The sequence below is a fragment of the Bufo gargarizans genome, chromosome 1 (genome assembly GCF_014858855.1).
Source record: "Bufo gargarizans isolate SCDJY-AF-19 chromosome 1, ASM1485885v1, whole genome shotgun sequence".
NCBI classification, from domain to species: Eukaryota; Metazoa; Chordata; class Amphibia; order Anura; family Bufonidae; genus Bufo; species Bufo gargarizans.
The window spans coordinates 457,093,778-457,115,108 of NC_058080.1; the positions used below are offsets into that span (position 1 = coordinate 457,093,778).

Consider the following 21,331-nt stretch of genomic DNA (forward strand, 5'->3'; position numbering starts at 1 on the left):
TATTTAGGACCTCTGGCTAGCATCTCAGAGTATTTTGTTCTAGTATATATTTGCACTGTCAGGAACATATTGACCTTGCTGTTACATAAGACAAAGAAAGCTAATGTGTGCTCTAATATTCCAGGAACTTACCAGGCATCTTACTTTACCAGTAGACAGTGCTGACAAGGCACACTTGAAAGTCTAATAAAGGTGACATTGCTGCACACTGTACCAGTATATTCACTGCTCGATTTCCCATTGTGTAGCTGTCTGTCATGATTTAATGCTGTCCTATAATTGGCATATTGCCTGATTTTTAAAGAGGCTCTGTCACCAGGATCAACCCTATTAAACCAGGCATATTGCCTGGAGGGGTTGATCCATCTGAGTAAAACGATACTTGTATTTTCATTGTAGGTGTCTGTGTTTATGCAAATGTGGCATTGGAACACCAGGAGACGGGCTTATGCAGGCTTAATGACGCCCCTCGTGCTCAATACAGACATCTCCATAGTTAAAAACACGCCTCCCATCCCCTTAGATTGATAGCGCTAGACGTGGGTCTAGAGCTGCTATCTTGTTCCTGCGCACTAGTACCCTAGCAAGGAGCGTGTGCACCATGTCTTCTGCTGCTTGCCAAGTTAACGTCACTGAACCCGGAAGTGGAGGCGCAGACATATGAGTCTGGGTACTCTGATTTAAAGATGAATACAGTATTCCTCAAGAGCCAGTTACACCTCTCCAAGAATCAAACAGATTATTTTAGTGGCCTGCAGATAAATGGGTTGCACTGTAATAAATACAAACCAACACCGGGATCTGAATCCTATTGTAATTGCATGTAATTAAAAATATAGTAAAGGCACTGAGCTATTCAATAAATTGTATTGTATCTGTATAGCGCCACCTGCAGTTTGTTATTTTCGTTATTACTCAGATTTCTCTATTCATCTTGGTAACATCACTGAGGTTGCCGCTCATGCTCAATTCCACCCTTCATCTGCCACCAGCTAGATCTTCTTTTAGAAGCTGTTACAGGGACAGAGCTGCAGCAGAAAGGACATCCCCCCCCCCCCCCTGAACTGTGATAGGGAGATGGTAGCAGTAGAAAGGACCACCCCCTGAGCTGCAGCAGAAGAAACACGACTTGTGGGCTATGATAGGGAGACAGTGGCAGTAGAAAGGACCACCCCCTGAGCTGCAGCAGAATAAACACGACTTGTGAGCTATGATAGGGAGACAGTGGCAGTAGAAAGGACCACCCCCTGAGCTGCAGCAGAAGAAACACGACTTGTGAGCTGTGATAAGGAGACGGTAGCAGTAGAAAGAACATACCTCCTGAGCTGCAGCAGAAGAAACATGACTTGTGAACTGTGATAGGGAGACGGTAGCAGTAGAAAGGACATACCTCCTGAGCTGCAGCAGAAGAAACCCGACTTGTGAGCACTACGTGGTGGCCTACTCTGCTTATGGGTGGCGCCGGCCCTGGCTACCGTCTCCCTATCACAGCTCACAAGTCGCGTTTCTTCTGCTGCAGCTCAGGGGGTGGTCCTTTCTACTGCTACTCCCCTGAGCTGCAGCAGAAGACTTCTACTGTAGGTAACTTTGATACCTAGTGTACATCCATACACATGACAGCTGCCCCAACACACCCAGCTCTGCTACATCCATACACAGTGTACTGGGGCAGCTGTTATGTGTATGGATGTACACTAGGTATCAAAGTTATCTACAGTAGAAGTCATATATTTATTTATTTTTAAGTGACTAGCTATACAGGTCTCATAGCTGTGTGGGTAAATGCATCGCCTCTGATGTGAAAGGTTGTGAGTTCGAATCCCAGGAGAAATTTTTCTGAGTGTTTTTTTTTTTTAAATACCGGACTGCTACTTAACTTTTTTTTAAAAGTAACTGGCAACACTGCTCTCATAGCTGTGTGGGTAAATGCCTTGCCTCTGATGTGAAAGGTTGTGAGTTCGAATCGTGAGTTTTAGTTTTTTCTTAAATACCGGACTGTTACTTTACTTTTTAAAAGGGGTGGGTAAAAGAGTGTGGTCAATAGGTGGAGTCAAGGGGGCGGCAAAATTAGCTTTTGCCTAGGGTGGCAAAAATACTTGCACCAGCCCTGACAGTAGCAGTAGAAAGGACATACCCCCTGAGCTGCAGCAGAAGAAACGCGACTTGTGAACTGTGATAGGGAGACAGTAGCAGTAGAAACGACCACCCCCTGAGCTACAGCAGAAGAAACACGACTTGTGAACTGTGATAGGGAGACAGTAGCAGTAGAAACGACCACCCCCTGAGCATCCAACTTGAAATAAATATAGCAGGTCAATAAGTGGGGATATCTCTGGATTTATGTGAGGTGAAGGGCTGTTTCTAGCATTGTAAGAAAGCGATTGTAATGTACTGTCTTATTTTAATTTTTTTATTAATTGTAGGATAATCATTTTAATTAAAAGTTAGCAATAGGAAAAATGATTGGGGTAGAACCTGTTGCTTCTTTGTGAAACCATGGATAAGGTCCTTTTTCTGTACAGTTCAGATAGTCAAGACAATGTCAATATAATAGGAGCAGGCCATGGCCTGTATGGTGTTATTATAGCATGTTGACACAATTACTGTACTTCTTATTGCTTTTCCCTTCTGCTGTCCCAACAGACTCCAGTGTAGTGACGCACACGTTCAGCCTGAAGCTGCTGTAGGTCACATTTTTCTTTCCTAGTTGAGCACTATGGCTTCTTCAACGTTTTCCCTGCACAGTTGTCCTCACAGAAAAAACTGCTGTGTAGAGACAACGCCGAATCGACCTTGTGAGGAATATGGATTAATATTTACTGTCAGCCATGTCCTCACACCCCCCATTTGCTGACAGGATTTCCCTGCTTCAAAGCCCCCAGCCCTGATTGTAATTTTATGCACCTCTTGGCATGACTCAGTTGGCCAGGAAGACACCCCTCAGGGGGTCCAAGCTTCAAGGAGAAGTTCACACCTCTGTGCAGCAGTTGGGAGCCACCTGAATCTGCAGGAAAACCCCCCAGCAGGGGGTATCTGCTTTGGCCTGGATCAATGAGATTTCCTAGACATATTGGCACCTACCTCTCATAAGGAATTATGAATCACCTGGCCACCGCAGACGCAAACCGGATACATATTTGTGTCCCGGTGGCCACGAGGTACGGTCCCATGGTCTTTGTTTACTCGTACCCAGTCGGGGTAGGGAGATACCCATATCTCCCCATAGAAGCCACCTACCGGTACCAGGTTTGGGCTCTAATTGTAGCCGGAACCCAGGCAGGTCCATTAGTTCCAGAACCATCTCCCTGTGACCCTCTGGTCTGGAGCTATGACCCCTAAAGGGTTTTGTGGGTCATTCACCATCAGCCCAGAAGAGGGGGAGTTGACCCCTCCCTGAGGCAGGGAGGGGGTGGGCCAGCTCCAGGTTAAAAGCCTGGTGCCAGCAAGTAGGGGGCGTCTTTTCCTGAAGAGGGGTCGCATGCTACACATGTGTTTAGAGGGACCCAGGAAATAGCAGGAGAACACAGCCCCTCGGGTGGCCTCCTGCTCAGGACATCGCCAAGGAACTCTCATCATACTTGGTAACTTACTTTCACACTGCTTAATCCTATTGTAACCATATACCCTGTAATCTGTACCCTCAGACCACCGTATATATATTGTCTGTGTATAGTGTGTTATATCTAGTGTGCTCTTATAGCGATTAAATCTATAATTTAATCTTGTGCTATCTTGTATCTCGATCACGAATCCCCACGTCCGTGTTTTGGCCTAGTTATAAGCTACCGCGGGTTGGTTTCTGACCCTATATAATCCCGTTAGCGGACCGGGCTTATATCAAACGAGAAACTGGTGGCAGTTACCCGGGCTGAGTGTGGGCTGTTTTCACTGCGGCAGTGAAAAGGCCCTTCCAGCTTGTTGCCTCTCTGTGCCCGCGTGGACAGGAGGTGTGTGTGTAAACTATACCAGCCTGACCTTACGTGCTCCTCTGGAGGGCGTAACTTCACGTTTTTGGTAAACCCCGTGATCATACCAGGTCTCGTGAGCTCGACGTGGTTGACGTCAGCGGACACGAGGGGTGGTATTCATCACATATTGGTGGCAGCAAAGTGGGATCGAGATACTAGTGTGTGTGAGTGTGAGACCCATACTCCCAGACACTAAAGACGACCAGCAGTAGCTCTTGCTGCTGGAGTCTTAAGATCAGTTCGACACTAGACTGTCTGAGGGCAGATACAATAAGGTGTGTGTGCATCAGGTTGCAGTGGTGTCAGTGACCACCCGTTGCAATGACGGCCAGTATCACAAGGAGCAAATCGAAGGAGATGGCCGATGCTTTAAATGGGGGCGGAGAGGAGGTGGAAGGCGAGGGGGAGCACAACCAAAGCTCCCCAAGGAGCCAGTCGCCAGAGGTGAGGTCCGCGGCGGGCCTCGCTCCACCTGCCCCTCCCCCCAGCCAAGCTGGCTCAGCTGCTCTCCTACAAGCTGCCATGGACCGTCTCCAGGCTGGAGACCAGGCAGCCTCTGAGCTCCTACTGGCGGCTGCAGAGCGTCGCGAGCAAGCAGAGGCTGCAGAGCGTCGCGAGCGAGCAGAGGCTGCAGAGCGTCGCGAGCGGGCCGAGCGTGAGCACCAGCTACAGATGCTCCAGCTAAAGCTCCAATTCCAGCAGCCATCCCCAGCCCAATGTGAGTCTCCAGAGGTCCGGATTCCCAAACTGCGGGCGGAGGACTTTCCCCTACTGGACAAAGATGGGGACCTGGACACCTTTTTGTTGGCATTTGAGACAGCCTGCCATCAATACCAGCTGCCAGAGGACCAGTGGGTCAGATTCCTCACGCCACGGCTCAGGGGAAAAGCCCTTGAAATCTTCGGGTACCTGCCCAGCGAGACCATCCTGAGCTATGAGGACATCAAACAGGCTCTGGTCAGGCAGTATAACTTAACCCCTGAGTCGTACCGGAAAAGGCTCAGGAATTTGCACCGGGGTTCTACCCAGAGCTGGGCCGATCACATGCGGGCCTTGCTGAGAGCGGTCGACCAATGGACCACAGGATTGGAGCTCTCCACCGTCCAGCAGCTGAAGGAGCTCATCGCCACAGAACAGTTCTTGTGGAACTGCCCAGAGGATCTCCAGCAGTACCTCCGTGACCGGAAGCCAAAGGGGGCCTCCGCAACCGCAGCCCTGGCCGATGAATACACCAACAACAGGACTTCAGAGGCCCGGAAACCTGTCGGCTGGAGAGGGGGTAAGACGCACGCTGCACCTGCTACCCCTGCCCCTAGGCCCAAGTGGGCACCGGCCCCTGCTGCACTTTCCACGTCGGTGGGGGAACCCCGACTTTGTCACCTGTGTAAGCAGCCAGGACACTTCAAAGCCATGTGTCCCCAGCGCCCGAGGGATCCGTCCCAGTCATCAACCCGGAAACCGTCCACGGTGTTGTGTGTGGGTGGGGGTGGTGGGAGGTCCCTTGACAATGTTCAACCGGTCACCGTGGGCCAGGCCGTGGCCATGGGACTTAGAGACACCGGCGCTGAAATGACACTGGTACGGCCTGAACTGGTGACACCCTATGATTTACTGCCCGGGAGATCCCTCACTGTCTCCGGGATTGGAGGAGTGGAACCGGCGCTGCCCGTCGCCAAGGTCTATCTGGACTGGGGCGCCGGTCGAGGGGTACGGGAGGTGGGGGTATCCGCAAATATCCCCGCCAGTGTTTTGCTGGGGACGGACCTGGGGCGGCTTGTGTCTAAGTACGTGGCCGCTGACACCCCAAGGTCCGATTCCCCAGAATGTGAGGTGATGTCCCCCCCTGATAATACTGTGAATGTACCTATTATGCATGTTGATGGGGATGTGGGGGATGTAATGTGTGCCTCTCCCCTCAGTGGGGAGGGGGTCATTCCTGTCAGCTGGGCTGAAGCCCCAGGATGTAGCCAGCAAGCATGCTGGGACCTGTTGTCCTCCAGTGTGGTGACTGGGGGGACAAGCAGGGGGCAGACAGCTGCAGGGGGGGAGGGTGCAAATGAGGTCAGGGCTGTCCCAGGAGAAGTGGGACTGCCAGGTGAAGCCTCAGTGCAGTGTTCCTCCACCACTGGGATGTCAGAGGGCCAGGTTAGTCCGCCTGGACTGGCGACTTGGTCGGGAGTTGAGGGGAAGCAGGCACTACCAGCGGTGGCAGCGGCTGTCACGCGCAGTGGGAGTGCTGGGGCCCTAGGGGCCCCTCAGGGGTCTGATGGCTTTCCCCCTTCCGACCAAGTGTCTGCCAAGTCAGATGGAGGCCCAGAGACAGGTCCCAGGGACCTGACAGAGGACGTGGCAGTCTCATCTATTCTGACCACGTCCAGTCAGGGGTTTCAGGTGGCGTTAGTGGCTGACGCCAGCCTGAACGCTCTCAGGGAGCAAGCGGCGCTGCCTCCCTCGGACTCAGACCTCAAGCAGGTGGTCTGGGACCAAGGAAGGATGTGCCGGGTCACGGTCCAGCAGGGCTCACCGGAGGAGTGGCCTAGGGACCAGCAGTTAGTAGAACTGACAGGGGACGTGGCAGTCTCATCCATTCTGACCACGTCCCACCAGGGGTTTCAGGGGGCGTTAGGGGCTAGCGCCAGCTTGAAAGCTCTCACAGAGCATATGGCACGGCCTCCCTTGGATTCAGACCTCCAGAGGGCGGTCTGGGACCAAGGTCGGTTGTGCCAGGAAACGGTCCCACAGGGCTCACCAGGGGCGTGGCCTAGGGACCGACCATTTGTGGTATCCTATCCGTACAGGGCAGAATTTCTGTGGACTGTGCATGAGACTCCGGTAACCAGATACCCAGGGGCCGCTAAGGCAGAGGCTTGGAGTGGAGACCTAGCCACCCCTGGGGCGTCGGTCATCGAGTGTGTCATGCGCTTCCAGGAAAAAGCGCCGGCCTTGTCGCGGTTGGTGCACGACAGTATGGGGCAGGCCCAGACCGTCCAGAAGCAGGGGTACGACCAGTTAGCTTGTGAGAGGACCCATCACGTGGGTCCGCAAGCATGGATACTGGTTTCGGTACCTCAGACTAAGCTTCAGGCGGCCTGGGAGGGACCGTACCTCGCACACCAGCAGCTCAATGCCAGGATGCACCTGGTCACCCTGGACCACGCCCGGGGAAGGCAGAAGGCACGGGAGGCAGGTGCCCTCCCAGAAGGCCACCCCTTCCGGGAAATGTTAGCAAACAAGCATGGAAGGACTGTGTCCACCAAGATGCCCTTGGGCATGGAGTATGCCCCTGCCACTTCTCAGCGGATGGTCAAGCTGCTTAAGGGACTTGAAGGGTACGCGGCTGCGTATCTGGAGGTCATTGCCGTCTTCGGTCCTACATGGGAGGATCCCCGAGAGCATCTGGCGCAGATGCTCGGGCAGATCTGCCAGGCAGGCTTGACCCTTACGCCAGGAAAGTGCCAGCTGGGCATAAGCGAGGGGCCCCGGGCAGGCAGGGAAGCCTCGGAACCGGAACCTGGGAGAGGGGATGCCAGCTCATCCTGGATCACCCTCCGGGACAAGCACCAGGCGATATCCTTCCTGGGCTCCGCCGGGTACTATAGGGAGTTCGCACCCCACTATAGTAGCCTGGCGAGGCCCCTGACGGACCGCACCAGGAAGAAGCTGCCCTCCGCAGTCGATTTGACCAACGACTGCGAGACGGCCTTCCAGGCGCTGGAGCATGCCCTTTCCAGCTTCCCGGTACTACAGGCAGCCGACTGCGTGCGGCCGTTTATGGTACCGTCTGAGGCCAGCCATTGTGGCCTCAGGGTCAGGCTCAATCCAGGTGACCACCTGGGTCAGGAACGAATGGGAGGTTGGTACGCAGGAGCCTGGCTCTCCGGCCGTACCACTTTGCCATTAACCACCAGGGAGGGCGCGGATGGGCGCACGGGGGAACACAGGAATGTGCTGCCCCCTGGCGCCCTCTAAAAGGGGGAGGTGTGAGGAATATGGATTAATATTTACTGTCAGCCATGTCCTCACACCCCCCATTTGCTGACAGGATTTCCCTGCTTCAAAGCCCCCAGCCCTGATTGTAATTTTATGCACCTCTTGGCATGACTCAGTTGGCCAGGAAGACACCCCTCAGGGGGTCCAAGCTTCAAGGAGAAGTTCACACCTCTGTGCAGCAGTTGGGAGCCACCTGAATCTGCAGGAAAACCCCCCAGCAGGGGGTATCTGCTTTGGCCTGGATCAATGAGATTTCCTAGACATATTGGCACCTACCTCTCATAAGGAATTATGAATCACCTGGCCACCGCAGACGCAAACCGGATACATATTTGTGTCCCGGTGGCCACGAGGTACGGTCCCATGGTCTTTGTTTACTCGTACCCAGTCGGGGTAGGGAGATACCCATATCTCCCCATAGAAGCCACCTACCGGTACCAGGTTTGGGCTCTAATTGTAGCCGGAACCCAGGCAGGTCCATTAGTTCCAGAACCATCTCCCTGTGACCCTCTGGTCTGGAGCTATGACCCCTAAAGGGTTTTGTGGGTCATTCACCATCAGCCCAGAAGAGGGGGAGTTGACCCCTCCCTGAGGCAGGGAGGGGGTGGGCCAGCTCCAGGTTAAAAGCCTGGTGCCAGCAAGTAGGGGGCGTCTTTTCCTGAAGAGGGGTCGCATGCTACACATGTGTTTAGAGGGACCCAGGAAATAGCAGGAGAACACAGCCCCTCGGGTGGCCTCCTGCTCAGGACATCGCCAAGGAACTCTCATCATACTTGGTAACTTACTTTCACACTGCTTAATCCTATTGTAACCATATACCCTGTAATCTGTACCCTCAGACCACCGTATATATATTGTCTGTGTATAGTGTGTTATATCTAGTGTGCTCTTATAGCGATTAAATCTATAATTTAATCTTGTGCTATCTTGTATCTCGATCACGAATCCCCACGTCCGTGTTTTGGCCTAGTTATAAGCTACCGCGGGTTGGTTTCTGACCCTATATAATCCCGTTAGCGGACCGGGCTTATATCAAACGAGAAACTGGTGGCAGTTACCCGGGCTGAGTGTGGGCTGTTTTCACTGCGGCAGTGAAAAGGCCCTTCCAGCTTGTTGCCTCTCTGTGCCCGCGTGGACAGGAGGTGTGTGTGTAAACTATACCAGCCTGACCTTACGTGCTCCTCTGGAGGGCGTAACTTCACGTTTTTGGTAAACCCCGTGATCATACCAGGTCTCGTGAGCTCGACGTGGTTGACGTCAGCGGACACGAGGGGTGGTATTCATCACAGACCTCCATCCCTTCATTCTCAGGATTTATCATTCTACAGCATCAAAATGTAATGTCATATCCTAAGGATATGCCAAATATTACAAGATTGAAATAACCCTGTAAGGCATTTGTTTCATAGGAACAGAAAGGTGCACCTTACAAATTAACCTAAATTGGGGTTTTTGATGAGCCTAGAAAATGAAAAGGTTCGCCTATCTGAAGGAGGTACAAATTAAGATCTCCTATAATATGCTGCAATCATGAAAACCTTTTAAAGGGGGGCATTATCACAAATTAAGACTTAACTTTTAATAAAGTAGGTATAAAATATACACAAAAGAGACAAGCCTAGTGTAATGAACCCCCAAAAGGCCGAACAAACATAGAATCAAACAAACCAAGAAGTGTGCTAGCAACTATAACATATACAGAATCCCCCAAAGGGGTATCTTGAGCTGGTCGAAAAAATGGGTAGACCTTACTGGTCCAGTAGTATTGTACAATGCAGACGTGGCTCAGAGTTACGTTCACTCAATGATACCTTTTTCGCATTTGTGTGCTTGAGGATCCTTACTTTCTTTCTCACCATCAAGCGTCACGTTTAACTTCTGCATGTATAGGGGACGGGGCAAGGGGTCCTAAACTTTCTCTAGTATGCCCTAATGAGGCTGGTACACCCTAATGACCTCCTAATACAGTCATCGCCCTAAAAAGAGCGGCCCATCCGGAACCTGACCCTGTTAACGAAACCCTAGACATACCCTAGCTGTATGTGCAGTAGTACCTACTGGGGGAGTGTTTCTGCACAGAGCAGTATGTTGTCTCCTGAGAAGCACGAGATGAAGAAGAGTGTTCCAACGCGTTTTATCGGATTTAAACAGGCCCAGAAATCATCAGGGGACACAGGGCTGGACTGTCTTCAAATACATGGAGTGCAGCGTGCGTATGGCAGGGCTCATCCATGCAGGGACATCCAGTAGTTTAAATGTCCCTGCTTTCTTGTTGGTGTGTTGAGCAGCAACGTTTACTATTGCTGCCTGAATTTCCATCTTTTTATACCGTAATTACTAAACAAAGACAAATTTGTCAACTGCAACTAGTTTTATGAGAAACAAATATCATAGTTTTCAGGAAAAATAAAATGTAGTCAATATTGGCGGGTGTCTGACGCCCCCACACCAATCAATTATTTTGGGCTGCCGCCAGTGCCAAACCTATACATTGGATAGGGGACTCAATCCATTGTGAAGTCTCCGGTGCTGGTGTACTGCATCTCAGCTCCTGTTCACTTGAATGGTATCTTAGCTGCAGTACCTATACAGTGGATGGAGTATTCTGCTCCCACCAGCCTGAAAGCAGATGATCGGTGGGATTGCTGATCCCGAGGGTAGACCATCCAAGTCCTGGAAAATTGTAAAAGTAAACTGAAATATTATCAGTTTAGAGTTTGTGGCTCTGCAGTTCACGTTTATCATATAGGATTCATCTTCTAGAACACATACTATTATGCCCTATTATACTAATGTTTTCCTTTTTACAGCATGTTCTATAGCATACTTATATTGAACATGATTTTTATTCTTCCTGTAGAAAGTCTTTTTTGCTCTATGTGCCTTGAATGCTTTGACAACCACTGTTTGCCTGGTAGCGGCTGCCTTACGTTACCTTCAGCTCCTGGCCACTAGAAGACCCTGCACAGTAAGTGAGTGGAGAGTTTACTAACCTATATTTATTCTATTAATAACTGACATCCACACATACTGTATGTCACACACTGTACTTCAAGGCTCTGTGAAATGAATGCAGCATCAGGGGAAAGGATTACAGTGATCAGTCCAATAATGAAGCACGGATAATGATGGATACTACTTGATGTTTTATATATAAATTTTTTTTTTTGACAAATACACTCATTAAAAAAAAACACATTAAGAAGTTGTGTGTGTAAATGTAATGATATGTATAAAAGATTGCAATATAACAGCTCATTCAGATGGCCGTATGAATGAGTCCGCATCCGTTCCACAATTTTGCGTAATGGGTTCAGACCCATTCATTTCTATGGGGTGCAAAAGATGCGGCCTGCAAGAATAGGCATTTTCTATTATGGTTGCGGCCATGTGCAGTCTGCAAATTGTGGAATGCACACGGCCGGTATCCGTGTTTTGCGGATCTGCTAAACACTACGGTCGTCTGAATGTGCCCTTAGAGTGAAATGATGGGTTTATTGGGTAAAACTGTAGGAGACTCTAGAAAGTCTCAAGATAAGGTTGGGGATGGAGGCATACAGGTTCCCTATGGTATCCTGCATCATAGATCCTGCACACTCATAGGTTGCCGAAGCTGGTGTCCCATGTGGTCCCATAAATGCTTGATTGGTGATAAATTTGGTGACCGGGCAAGCCAAGCATGTGTTGCAGTCTGGTGGAAACATTCCTGGTACACCCTTCTTGTGTGGGCAAAATGTCTCTCCCCAAAAAGTGCTTTATGTAAAATATTTTGTTATTTTGTTATTTATTTTTTAAGCATCGGGCAAATCACGTTTACGCCCTCTTGTGGCAGGACCCAGTGTCTAATCAGACCAGTGAGAAAATAGGGGATTCAGCGGCACTCCTTGTTGAAGGTTGAAAGGTGCTCAGTGGTAAGGGTACGTGCAGAGATTATCAAAAGACCACGGCACTCTATAAATATTTTTAGTTACTTATTTTATTCCATATCTTTTGTATATATATATATATATATTTTATCTTTTGTATATCCATCCAAAAGTAATAGCCACTGGCCAACGTTTCGGTCAAATATTAGACCTTGTTCACGGCCTTAGTATTGTGGAGTAAGGAGAATCGTAGATGGCGTGGCCAGTGGCTATTACTTTTGGATGGATATACAAAAGATAAAATATATATACAAAAGATATGGAATAAAATAAGTAACTAAAAATATTTATAGAGTGCCGTGGTCTTTTGATAATCTCTAATCAGACCACACCTGTAATCATGTACATATCTGCCTGACACAGCAAGCCAACATTTCTGTCTAGGTGCATTTTTTTCTCTCTGAGTGTACCTTAAAGGGGTTTTCTCTGTTTCCTCTTCATAGCATACTAAGCTCTGTTCATCATATAGCTACTCTACTTGGTATAGCAGCCCCTTCCCAGTGACTTGAATGGAGCTGAACTTCACCTAGGCCAGTGATAGGCAAACTGTGGCTCTCCAGCTGTTGCAGAACTACAACTCCCAGCATGCAAAGACTGCCTACAGCTTTCAGCCTACAGCAGGGCATGGTGGGAGTTGTAGTTTTGCAACAGCTGGAGAGCCGCAGTTTGCCTATCACTGACCTAGGCCATGTAAAAGATAAACATGACATCGCTGGCCTCGGAAAAGGTCGCAGTGCCCACCAGAGTAGCTGATTGACAGGAGTGCCTGGAGTTGGACCCCCAACAATCAGATATTTATGACCTATCCTTTCTGCGCAATCTCCATATGTGCCCCCAATGTGGAGAAATAAGCCTTTTATTGTTATGCTAATTATCCCCTGGATGCAACTAGAGTGTTGCTGTTGCACCTTGAGGCTTCACTTACTTTGCCCCCACTGCTTTGACTGACAGGGGCAGACAATGAAGGTGGCAGCGAGTTCAACACACGCCCAGTGCAGGGTTAGAGATCGCCCATCTGGCTGGTGATCTTCAGGCCTGTACTGCGCGTGCGCCACACACATTGCTGCAAGACTTCAGGGACAGGCATGAGTTTATTTTCACTGCCTGGCCCTGTCAGTCAAAGCAGTGGTGGAGTGGACATCACCATCAAGGCAAGTAAACAGAGCCTCTGGGTGCAATGACAACTCCCTTGTTGCACCTATGGGCTAATTTGCATAAAAATAAAAGGCTGGTTTCTCCACATTGGAGCCACATATGGAAATCGGACCAAGAGCATTAAGATGTGGTGAGCAGCGCGCATCTCCTATGGCAGATGGATCTGTATGAAGGTAAAAATAAACAGAGAAAAAGTAAAACAATTGGTATCGTAGCATCCAAAAATATCTGAACTAATAAAATAGAATGTACCATTATTTGCGACTTTTTTACACCACAACAGTAGCGATAACATTTTGATAACTGCCCCCCAATAAGTTTTTATTACTAACTTTTATTATTGTCAGGATGAGTCCCAAGTCTCTGTAGAGGAAGCAGAAGAGCAAGACCGAGAGCCAGACTTTGAAGACTTTGTTCCACCTGCTCCTCCGCCTTCTTACTTTTCCACATTTTATTCTAACACTCCCAGAATGGGTCAGAGGTAAGTGATTATGTTTTCTACAGCTCACAATCTCATATTCCATTCTTTGTCAGTTGATTTGTACATTTAAGGGTACTTTCACACTAGCGTTTTTCTTTTCCGGCGCTGAGTTCCGTCCTAGAGGCTCAAATCCGGAAAAGAACTGATCAGTTTTATCCTAATGCATTCTGAATGGAGAGTAATCCGTTCAGGATGTCTTCTGTTCAGTCTTTTTGACTGATCAGGCTTTTAAGAAAAACGTAGCATGCAGTATTTTTACCTCCGGCCAAAAAGCCTGAACACTTTGACTGAACGCCTGATCAGGCTTTTTTCCCATTGACTTGCATTAACGCCGGATCCGGCCCCATGTGTTCAGTCAAAACGGATCCGGCTTTTGCATGTTAAACCCGAAAAATGTGAAAAAAAAGTTAAAGTCCATAAATGGCGGATCCGTTTTTTCCAATGCATTTTTCCATTGTGATCGAAAGCCTGATCAGGATTCAAATGTAATCCGTTTTCACATGTTTTTCCGGATCCGGCGGGCAGTTCCGGTGTCGGAATTGAACGCCGGATTAAAACAACGCTAGTGTGAAAGTAGCCTAATAATAACACATTTCTTAATCTGTATTCATTCATATGTTTGCTAATAAGATACATTGTGAAGTTTAAAAAAACTGTATCAATTCTAATGATTTCTAATTTGGAGGTTGGTGCATAGTGGGGCAATTGCAGTGCCATTTTCTTTTTTCAAGAGCAGAATTGTCACGATTACAGGGGAGGGGATTGACACAGAACTAGGCCTCAAGGCTAGGGAGAGGGAAAAGGTCACCTCCTAGGACGCCCGTAAGCCTGGCCCTGACTCCTGTCAGTATGTATGGACCCTGAAGGTGGGAAAATATAGTCAGGTCCATAAATATTGGGACTTCGACACAATTCTAACATTTTTGGGTCTATACACCACCACAATGGATTTGAAATGAAACAAACAAGATGTGCTTTAACTGCAGACTGTCGGCTTTAATTTGAGGGTATTTACATCCAAATCAGGTGACCGGTGTAGGAATTACAACAGTTTGCATATGTGCCTCCCACGTGTTAAGGGACTAAAAGTAATGGGACAATTGGCTCCTCAGCTGTTCCATGGCCAGGTGTGTGTTATTCCCTCATTATCCCAATTACAATGAGCAGATAAAAGGTCCAGAGTTCATTACAAGTGCGCTATTTGCATTTGGAATCTGTTGCTGTCAACTCTCAAGATGAGATCCAAAGAGCTGTCACTATCAGTGAAGCAAGCCATCGTTAGGCTGAAAAAACAAAACAAACCCATCAGAGAGATACCAAAAACATTAGGCGTGGCCAAAACAACTGTTTGGAACATTCTTAAAAAGAAGGAACGCAGGGGGCGTGGCCTGTGAGCGCATGGAGTAAGACGCACCGTTCACTGCTCCTGCTAGCATCCTGCTATATTATACTGGTAGTGCACTCCGATTGCTTGAAAATTCTTACCTGGTGTGAGGAAAGTGTCCGGTGGCTGTGGTGGCAAGATCGGGAGTCTGGAAATGCCGAGAAAATCGAGCAAAATCGTTAAACAGGACCAGCTGGAGGTGGGCCAAGATGGCGCCGAAGGTGGAGGGGGGACGGCGCTGCAGGAGTTGGTGAGCCAAAGCGCGGCAGCTAAACTTAGCAAGTTTGCCCGGCTTGATAGCGGAGTGGGCGACTACCGATAAAGGGACTGATATACTTACCTCCTCAGACCAGTAGAACGGTTCCATGGATGGCGACGGCCCGGATGCGGCTGGTCAGCCTCTGCATAATCCTGCAGGCCCTGCAAATGGGGGATGAGATAGGGGTGTGAACTCTGAGCGGATGATGTTTGAGTGGGCTGTGAGATCCAGATATGGCACAATGTTTTACCATGACACAGGTGATTAAAGTTTTAACCTGGAATGTGAGAGGTATGGCAGATGCACGGAAATGACAGTGTATTTTCCAATACTTGGGGCGGTTTCAGCCGGCCATTTGTTGCCTCCAGGAAACGCATTTGACTAGTGATAATGTCCAGTGGCTGAACAAGAACTGGGTGGGACATGTGGTACATGCAATCCATTCCTCTCACTCCAGGGGGGTAAGTGTGATTGTGCATGGAAGTATTAGATATGAACATATGCAGCAATGTGTGGATGTTGAGGGCAGGTATGTCTGTGTCGTGTGTAAGATTGATTGGATCCAGGTGGTGTTGGTGTATGTGCCTCCACCGTTTGTGTCTCCCTTGATACGGGATATTATGGCTTTTGTGGCGGACTTCCCTGGGTTACCCTGGCTACTGGTAGGGGACTTCAATTGCACGCCGAATGACTCCTTAGATAGATGTTGGGTGGAAGGATCAGGTGGATCACCAGGGAGTGTTGCTCTAAAGAATATTGTGAGTGAAATTGGTGTATATGACGTATGGAGATTGCATAACCCTGATAGGCGCGGATACTCGTGCAGATCTGCTACACATCATTCACTATCGCGCATAGATTTGGCTCTTGTTAATGATGTTATGCTACCACTGGTTAGGGACGTTATCTATCATCCTCGGTCGTTGTCTGACCATTCTCTGGTGCAGATTGACTTGTACCTGGGGGGGGGCTCAGACGGGGACCAAGGCTGTGGAAATGTAACTCGCACTGGCTGAATGTGCTGGACGACCTATCCGGGGTTTCTTTGGAGGTCAGGGAATTTTTTGCTATTAATGGAGGGACGGCTTCAATACACGGAGTCTGGGATGCCATGAAAGCGTTCTTGAGGGGAGTCTTGATAAAGGAAATTAGTAAGCATAAATCTAAGTCCAGAGAGGCTGATGTTAAAGCACATGTCCTAGTGGCCGAGGCTGAAAGGGAGTTTGGTCGATCCCCTACTCTGAATAATAGCGAGGCTCTGGCGGTACCTCAGGAACAGTTGAGGTGTCATTTAATGCAGGCCGCAGAGAGGAAACATAGTTTTTATCGCCAAAGATCTTTTGAGGAGGGTGAGAAGGTAGGTAATCTGCTGTCGGTTGTTTGCCAGGCCCAGAGAGGTTCCTCTTGCATTCAGGAACTGAGAGATGGAATTGGGAATAGTCAGGACACGAAAGGAATATTGGATATTCTAAAATGTTTTTATGTGTCTCTATATGATTCCACCGTCTCTAGCTTGGAGGAGGCTTTGACCGCCTTCTTGGCGGAGGCACAGTTATCAGTGCTGTCAGACGTGTATAGGGAAAGGTTAGAGGAGCCGATCTCACTTGAAGAACTAGAGGCTTGAGGATATGGCAAATGGTAGGGCTCCGGGGGCAGATGGCCTACCAGTGGAGGTATATAAGAAGTTGCAGGGGGTACTCCTCCCCGAGTTGCTCAAGGTACTTGAACATTCGCTGGAGGCGGGTTCGCTACCACATTCTATCATTGTAGTTATTCCTAAGCCTGGGAAAGATCCCAAACTACCAGTATTCTTATAGACCAATTTCGCTTTTAACAGCGGATGTAAAGTTCCTAGCAAAGGTGTTGGCGAACAGGTTGTCCAGAGTGATTTTGACCATTGTGCATCCGAATCAGACAGGATTTATGCCTGGGAAATCGACTGCTATAAATATCCGCAGATTATATGCTAGCCTGAACATTCCGGCAGATAATTGTGGAGACAGGGCCTTGCTTGCTCTTGACGCTGCCAAGGCGTTTGTGTCACGACCGCTATCCCAGCAGCAGTCGTGTCGTACCAGACGGAGGGGAAGGGGGACCCTTATCTATGGATGGGAGATAGAACGGCCACCCCTGACTAACCCTAAGCTGGCACCTGTCTGCCCTGATACCCTAGACGGGGTGTGAACCCGTGCGGCGAGCAGGATGCCTAAACCCTCAGTCACCCTAGCAAGACTAGACTGGGGAAAGGCAGATGGGAGCACTAGTCACCATCACTCATGTCTAGGAGAACAACAGGGGAAGACAGCAACAAACAAACAATCTATAACAGAGATAGACTTATCCAGTCACGAGCAGAGAAGGTGATCCCAATAACGACAGTCCATTCCAGACAAGAGCTCCACAGCAATACCGTCAAACGATCTCCTTCAAAGGTCAGAATAGCGCTGGAAGTAAGGACTATATCTGGCAATGACTGCAAGTGAAACTGAAACTAATATAGTAGCTGGGAGTGGCAGACAGGACTCACCTGAGAAGGATGCCTACAAACTCCCAGTCAGGACAAAAAGGTTCACAAGGCAAAACCCGGATGACATACCCTGAACCACAGAGCAAACTCACAAGCTATCGCGAGTAGCAAGTCGCTGCGACCTTCTCCTCCCAGACCTGTCTGGATCAGTCACAGTCGTGACAGTTTGATAGTGTTGAGTGGAACTACCTGTGGGGGGTCTTGAGAGTCATGGGTTTCGGTGCGCGGTTCATTCAGTGGGTAAGGGTGTTGTACTTGAGTCCCAGGGAGAGAATTAGAGCTAATGGGGGGTTGTCAGATAGCTTTGCCCTGGCCAGGGGTACCAGACTGTCGTCCTTGTTGTTTGCTCTAGCAATAGAGCCGCTTGCGGCCTTTATTCACCTGTCACCGAATATCGTTTTGATGCCGGTAGATGGGCAGGCCCTGTCAGGTGGGCGTGTCAATAGTTTGGTTCCCATGGTAGATAAATTCAAATATTTAGGGTTGTATATCACACCTAGACTGTTGGATTTTGAAGACCTTAATTTGACTCCGCTGCTAGCCACTTTTAGACTAAAGGTGAGGACATGGTGTAGACTCTTCTTATCGGTAGTGGGTAGAGTAAACCTTTTAAAGATGGTGATGATGCCCCAGCTGCTTTATGTATTGAACAATGCCCCCGTGTGGATTCCTCTGGATAGATTTAGGAGAATACACTCTATGTTTAGAGACCTTATTTGGAAGTACGGTCAGGCTAAGATTAAGCTGGAGACGTTGCAATACCCTAAGTCTGAAGGAGGTTTGGCTGTTCCTAATGCATGGATCTATTTCTTAGCTTCCCAATGTCAGCACTTTAAGCGATGGATTGACTTCCAGTCGCCGGATGTGACGGGACAGATACTGCAACACTGGTTGGGCAGTCGGGACCTTATGTGTATTCTGGAGGAACGCTGGAACCTAGACCCTAGGAGCCCTGAAATGCCCTAGGTAGTGGTGGGGAATGAGACCACTGGTTCCTTCCCAAGTGGAACAAACCAGCGTCTCCATGAGGCCTAGTAACAACAAGCACAGGGGAACAACCAAATACAAAGAGCAGAACAATTTATCTTATAGAAAATGGATGAGCAGGTGAGGTCCACACACCAACTCTTCCAAATTCAAGCAAAGAATACCAACCGCATGGTATGAAGTGTGAGACCACACTAAGTAGGGAATGCAGTAATGACCACGGGCTGCACCTGACAAGAGGTGTGGTCATTACCAAACCACAACACTGAGAATCAAGAGACTGTCAGTTAACCTCACGTGCAGTCAGTCTCTCCGATCTTCTAACCTCTGTCACAGAAGGTACCATGACAAGAATATGACATGAATGGCGCCATATGATTGTCCATGGGCAACAGCAGCAGTTATTCCTTTAAATTGTTTGATAAATCCTCCATTGTATTTTTTTTAAACTTAGAAATGCACAGCTGCTCAAAATTTTAAATTATGTTGAGAAAGGTGGGTGGGGGGAGGGTGTGAAGAAATAAATAAAGCCGGTCACCGTATATGAAGGACAGCTCCGGGTCGTTTCCTGTCCTGCCAAACCGGAAGAGATAACATGCCATTCCCACTCATGCAACTGCCTCACCCAATCACAGGCCTCAGCAGTAACCTGTACAGTACAATGGCACATCACTGCGGAGGCTAAGCGGTCAATTGGCGTTCTTGATTAGTCACAGCAGTCGGAATGGGAATGGCATGCATCACCTCTGGTCAGGTGGGTCAATGGAAACAGTGGGGTAGGGAACCACAGCACTGGATCTGCAGGACGTTTATAACACAAGAGACTGTTTTTGTTACACACATTTACATTTTTGGTTGGACATCCCCTTTAAACACCCTACATTTGGGTCCAATGAGTACAATCCTTTTACAAGTGCAGCCGCCCCAATGGGCAAGCAAGTTATACTTGGCCTCATAACGTCTGTTTACCTTTGGGTAGGACGCCTGTATACAACCTTATTGTGGAGTTCTGCTGTTTGCAGCACTGTCTTATATTTGGCATTTCATAATTTAACTTGATACATTTTTTTATAACAGAATGTCCTAATGGTTCCTTGGTTGTGGCAATATGCTTGTATTTTCTTTCTTATATTGTCAAGGCAATGTGTCATTAGAAAGACTGATTAAAATATAGACTCATTTGGCCAGGTCAGCATTATAAGAGGATTGCTGCAGTCCATCGTTCTTTGCTATTAGGAAGGGAGCAGATGTTTATGTAGTTTGAACATGTAATTATTGTAATTGCTTCTTTTGACAGTGAGTGCATTTGCTCCTCATTTTTGGATCATACAGTGTTAGAGACTTTGTTGGTCCTCACAACTTCACTTCCAAATACTTGTGCACAATAAAGTGTTCTATGGACAGAATAAGCGAAGACAGGCATGCTCAACCTGCGGCCCTCCAGCTGTTGCAAAACTACAACTCCCAACATGCCTGAACAGCCTACAGCTATCAGCAGGGCATTTTGGGAGTTGTAGTTTTACAACAGCTGGAGGGCCGCAAGTTGAGCTTGCCTGAACTAAGAAATATTGTCATGCCAGTTCATACAGGCAATCTCTTGTCAATCTGTTACATGCACCCATTCCATCATGCTTCATGAGGGTTTAGTCTTGGCATTCTGCCTATACCCCTTCAGGTCACAGCCAGTTTTCACTTATCCTCTTTCACACTTGCGTTGTCCGGATCCGGCGTGTACTCCACTTGCCGGAATTACACGCCGGATCCGGAAAAACGCAAGTGTACTGAAAGCATTTGAAGACGGATACGTCTTCAAAATGCGTTCAGTGTTACTATGGCAGCCAGGACATAGTAGGAGCGGGGAGCGGGGGAGCGGTATACTTACCATCCGTGCGGCTCCCGGGGCGCTCCAGAATGACGTCAGGGCGCCCCATGCGCATGGATGACGTGCCATGCGATCACGTCATCCATGCGCGTGGGGCGCCCTGACGTCACTCTGGAGCGCCCCGGGAGCCGCACGGAGGGTAAGTATACTGCTCCCCAGCTCCCCACTACACTTTACCATGGCTGCCAGGACTTTAGCGTCCCGGCAGCCATGGTAACCATTCAGAAAAAGCTAAACGTCGGATCCGGCAATGCGCCGAAACGACGTTCAGCTTAAGGCCGGATCCGTATCAATGCCTTTCAATGGGCATTCATTCCGGATCCGGCCTTGCGGCAAGTCTTCAGGATTTTGGGCCGGAGCAAAAAGCGCAGCATGCTGCAGTATTTTCTCCGGCCAAAAAACGTTCCGTTCCGGAACTGAAGACATCCTGATTCATCCTGAACGGATTTCTCTCCATTCAGAATGCATTAGGATAATCCTGATCAGGATTCTTCCGGCATAGAGCCCCGACGACTGAACTCTATGCCGGAAGAAAAGAACGCAAGTGTGAAAGAGCTAAGGACTGAGCCTAAGTTTGCAAATCTGACATGTCACTTTATGTGCTAATAACTTTGGAATGCTCTAATCCAACAGATTCTTGTGACACATTGCACTTCATGTTAGTTGTAAATTTGAGTCGATATGTTTTGCCTTTATTTATAAATAAAATGTAAAATTTTACATAAAATTTGGAAAAATTAGCAATTTTCTCAAATAGAATTTCTCTCATTGT

General features: G+C 48.6%; 1 protein-coding gene across 1 annotated transcript in view; it reads left to right on the plus strand.

Annotated features, from left to right (window-relative positions):
• The window catches only part of FAM189A2 (family with sequence similarity 189 member A2), an 84,648-nt gene that overhangs the window by 47,620 nt on the left and 15,697 nt on the right, over nt 1–21,331 (plus strand). Inside the window, exons 5-6 of the mRNA XM_044272831.1 lie at nt 10,819–10,926; nt 13,387–13,520. Of these exons, the coding sequence (XP_044128766.1) occupies nt 10,819–10,926; nt 13,387–13,520 (242 nt within the window). The remainder of the gene's footprint in view (nt 1–10,818; nt 10,927–13,386; nt 13,521–21,331) is intronic.